The sequence below is a fragment of the Phyllobates terribilis genome, unplaced genomic scaffold (assembly GCF_046119375.1).
Source record: "Phyllobates terribilis strain yellow unplaced genomic scaffold, ASM4611937v1 Scaffold_5__5_contigs__length_657084704, whole genome shotgun sequence".
Lineage (NCBI taxonomy): Eukaryota > Metazoa > Chordata > Amphibia > Anura > Dendrobatidae > Phyllobates > Phyllobates terribilis.
This window is the reverse complement of record NW_027362765.1, coordinates 395,532,108-395,536,772: the sequence shown is the minus strand read 5'-3', so window position 1 is coordinate 395,536,772 and position 4,665 is coordinate 395,532,108. Positions and strand designations below refer to the sequence as shown.

At 37.9% G+C, this 4,665-nt stretch overlaps 1 protein-coding gene across 1 annotated transcript; it reads right to left on the bottom strand.

Annotated features, from left to right (window-relative positions):
* Positions 1–592: 592 nt before the first annotated feature.
* LOC141271224 (homeobox protein zampogna-like) lies at positions 593–4,193 on the bottom strand. The gene is made up of 2 exons (XM_073681341.1): positions 3,765–4,193; positions 593–1,783 (listed from the first exon to the last, which is right to left on the bottom strand). Exons 1-2 carry the CDS (start codon positions 4,051–4,053, stop codon positions 1,356–1,358), a joined length of 717 nt encoding a protein of 238 aa, XP_073537442.1. The 5' UTR covers positions 4,054–4,193; the 3' UTR covers positions 593–1,355.
* Between the last annotated feature and the right edge of the window lie 472 nt (positions 4,194–4,665).

Sequence of the window (4,665 nt, the reverse complement as noted above, 5' to 3'; positions counted from 1 at the left end):
TCTAATTTAGAAAATTCACACAGATATTTACAAACCAAATACAGCCGCCAGCAGAACTGGATGTAGGACATAGAAACCCTGGCATGTAATCATGTAATATAGCATGGACATCTCATTCTGTAATATTGACCTCCCTATACACAATAAGGACATTTTTGTATATAACATAGAGAGATACCCCTGTATATCACATGGACGCTCCCTGTATACATCCTGAGCACTCCTGTATGTAACATTAATATCGCTATACATGTGCACCTCCTAATCAGATATGCACTCCTACACTTCCCTGTATAAATCCTGAACACCCCTTTAAATATATGTATATACCATGGGCATCCTTGTATATAACATGGACAGAACTGTATATGAGATGAGCACCTCTGAATATGACCCCTCCATAAATCACATATACATACATATATATTTATATATATATATATATATATATACTGTATCTATATATATATATATATATATATATATATGTATATATATATGTATATATGCTCCCCTAATACCGATACTCCTGTATATCACATGAACGCTCCCTGTATAAATCCAATCCCGAGGACATCTTTATGTAACATTAATATATATATATATATATATATATATATATATATATATATATATATAGATAGATATATATGTGCATCTACTAATCATATGGACCACCTCTGCATATAATATGAGTATCCCTGTGACATTAATAATCCAGCATAAACATTGGCAGCTTTGTACATAGTAGGGATACCCCTGTTGACACCCCTGATATGAGTGACAGCCATGTATATATATATATATATATATATATATATATATATATATATATAAAATCATGGATACCGCCGTGGATTCCACTGGAAATGATAAGGATATCCCTGTTTATGGATCTAATATGGATTTTCTGCTGAGGACTTTATAATGCTGCCTATTGGAAGAAAGGAATATGCAACCTGTGTCCACCATTTTACTGCTGATAAATGACAGCTCTCTGTGGCTGTCAGGACATGCTGGAGGTTGTAGTCCTGCAGAGATCTTGTGATGAGCATTTGTCTCTGTTATGCCGTATTTAGAAGATACAGGGTTAAACCAATTCTTGAAAACCTACAGAGGCAGCCCCCCATCCCCACCATGTGACTCAGCAACCTTTGTATGGATGGGAAACCTTTCTGGGACTTGTAGTTCCACAGTAGCGGTAATACACAGGGCAGGAAAGCCTCGGGTCCTGGTCCTCGTTGGCTGCTGTTACATGAGACCTGGATGGGTGTTTGTAGCTTCTCCAGGTCACACAGTTTGGGTGGTTGGTTCTGCACAGGGCTGTAATGTCTCTTTCCTTAGCCCCCGGGGTGTTAGATGTGGGGGGACCAGGCAGGCAGGCGATATATAAAGGGGTAATACTGGTATGCCTGGTACAACGACAGCAGAGAGGGGCAGATGGCATTCTCTGGGCAGTATTGTCTCTGGTCATCCTTCACCAGCACCCTGACCGCCACCTGCTTGGCCGGGGTCTCCTGGGGTCTCACCCCCTGCTGCTTGGCCATCAGCTTCCTCTTGGTCTTGTATCTCCTGTTCTGGAACCAGATTTTGATTTGGGTTTCTGTAAGTTTTAGGGCTGCAGCCAGATCTGCCCTCTCAGGGCCAGAAAGATATCTCTGCAGACTGAACCTCCTCTCCAGCTCATAGACCTGGGCATGGGAGAAGGCTGCCCGGGTCCTCTTCTTCCCCGACCTCTGCTCATCCTCCAGCTTGTGCCCCACACACAGATCGGGGCAATCTCCTGCAGAGGAAAGGAGCATCACATACAGTAATATAGAGTAATATAGAACTGACCTAGACAGATAGATAGATAGATAGATAGATAGATAGATAGATAGATAGATAGATAGATAGATAGATAGATAGATATAGAATGATAGATACAGAGATAGATAGATAGATAGATAGACAGACAGATAGATAGATAGATAGATAGATAGAATGATAGATACAGAGATAGATAGATAGATAATAGATAGAGATAGATAGATAGATACAGAGAGAGAGAGATAGATAGATAGAATGATAGATAGATAGAATGATAGATACAGAGAGAGATAGATAGATAATAGATAGATAGATGAATAGATATAGGGATAGATAGATAGATAGATAGATGATAGATAGATAGATAGATAGATAGATAGAATGATAGATAGATAGAATGATAGATACAGAGAGAGATAGATAGATAGGAGATAGATAGATAGATAATAGATAGATAGATGAATAGATATAGGGATAGATAGATGATAGATAGATAGATAGATAGATAGATAGATAGATGGATAGAATGATAGATACAGAGATAGATAGATAGAATGATAGATACAGAGAGAGATAGATAGATAGATAATAGATAGATAGATAGATAGATAGGAGATAGATGGATGGATAGATAGATAATAAATAGATAGATACAGAGAGAGCGATAAATAGATGATATAGGTAGAGCGCTAGATAGATAGATAGATAGATAGATAGATAGAAAGAAGGATATAATGATAGATAGAAAGAAGGATATATAGATAGGAGATATATAGATAGATAAAATAGATAATAGACAGATAGATATGAGCTAGATAAATAAATAGATAATAGATCTCTTTAGAAAGATAAATTAATAGACTAGATCTATAAACAAAAAAATATGTATGTACATTGAGAAATAGAAATGATTGTGGGTTTTTTATATATATAGTTAATTATCTTAACTCTATCTATCTAGCTAACAAAAAAAGATGGAAACAGCACTCCATGTTGTGCTGCTTCCATCTTTTTTTGTTGTATTGCGGACTGGTATATACTGTACCTGGAAGGTCTTGCATCCAAATTTCTGGTGCTGCTTTTTCTCTTTTTATTTTCATTCACTATCTATCTATCTATCTATCTTTCCATCTGTATATCTCTATCTATCTATCTATCTATCTATCTATCTATCTATCTATCTATTTGTACCCAATAATAATTGTAATCTAAAAATTCACATACACAATAGTACTTACAAACCCCCAGTAATTATGTAGTTGTCATTTGCAAATTTCTATAACATTATTTATTCTTTCTATCTGATCTATTATTGTGGGTTATAGATCATTTAGTGACAAATTATTCATAACTGGTAGAGAAAGGTTGAAATTGAACTAGGTCTTTTTTTCAACCTATGTAACTATCATGTATTTATTATCTATGTATCTATTATCTATTAATCGAACAAAAAAAACGTAAAGGTTCTCATCTCAAAACACTTTTTCAATTGGTGTGATGCCTTCATTTTTGCTATCTATCTATCTATCTATCTATCTATCTATCTATCTATTATCTATCTATCTATCTATCTATCTATTATCTATCTATTCTACAAATAACATATTCGTAATCTATTGATTTCCATAGTTGTTCTGGTTTGGACAATGCAGGATTCGTTTAGTCCTAGTTCGGGCTTTATTCCTATAACACTAGGAGTTCACTTCGTTACGTTCACTTTCTCTGGATCCCATAGAGTTTTCCCTACATATTTCGATATTTCTACAGATCACTATCAGGAATGTTGTGTCACCCCATTTATCTAGATGTATCTACAGTTATTATGATATGTTGAAAAAATATCGGATATAATCGGCACATTATCGGCTACCCTGGTTTTTCGTTTCTTTTCTTAGCAGATACTATAAATATTCAATCCACAATGCTCTACATGAGGGATAGTGGGAATGACGCACCGTCTGACTGTGGCTCTTGGTCGCTATACCATCTTGAATCCTCTCGACTTTGTTTGCCCTGATCGCTTGCAGTATCGGCCGCCGACAAGTCGGAAGATTTTTCTCCAGGATAGCAGTTTTCTGCATCAGTCTCTGCCGGGGGCTGCTCTGAAGACTCATCCTGCGCCGGATCCTCACAGTCTGATCTCTTATCCTTGCTGCAATTAGTGCAGCTCATATTTAATATATCCCGGATTGAAAACGATGTGGGATTGACACTTCTGTGCGACATGGTCGGGCATTCATACATCCAACAGTCTGTGCTGGTACGATCCACAATTTGCCTGTAGCTGGAGGAGACTGGTGCAGAATGTGCAGATACAGATCCCCTCCCCTGTGCTGGGAGGACAGAGAAACCCCCTGCAGGCTGCTGTAATGTAATGCTGGGATGGACTCAGATATCAGGAAGCCAGGGCTCTGACAGTGGCCCAGAGCCTGCAGGGGGCAGGAGGCAGGGGGCAGGCAGGGGGCAGGGGGCAGGCAGGGCTTACACTAGGGGCCTCCTCCTTATCAGGTGCACCCCAATCAAAAACTAAAAATAAGTTATTGTTTCTACATAATTTCACTATTGCCATCAATGCTAATGATTCTTTATGACATTGACTGGAGTTTTCTGTCTATCCCATTGGAGGTCACTTAAAATTACATCCTCCTCTACACCATGCATGAGTATATATGTATCCTCCATTCATTTATCCTCCCCTCCATGCATGAATATATATGTATCCTCCATTCCTGTATCCTCCCCTCCGTGCATGAATATATATGTATCCTCCCCTCCATGCATGAGTATATATGTATCCTCCATTCCTGTATCCTCCCCTCCATGCATGAATGTATATATGTATCCTCCATTCCTGTA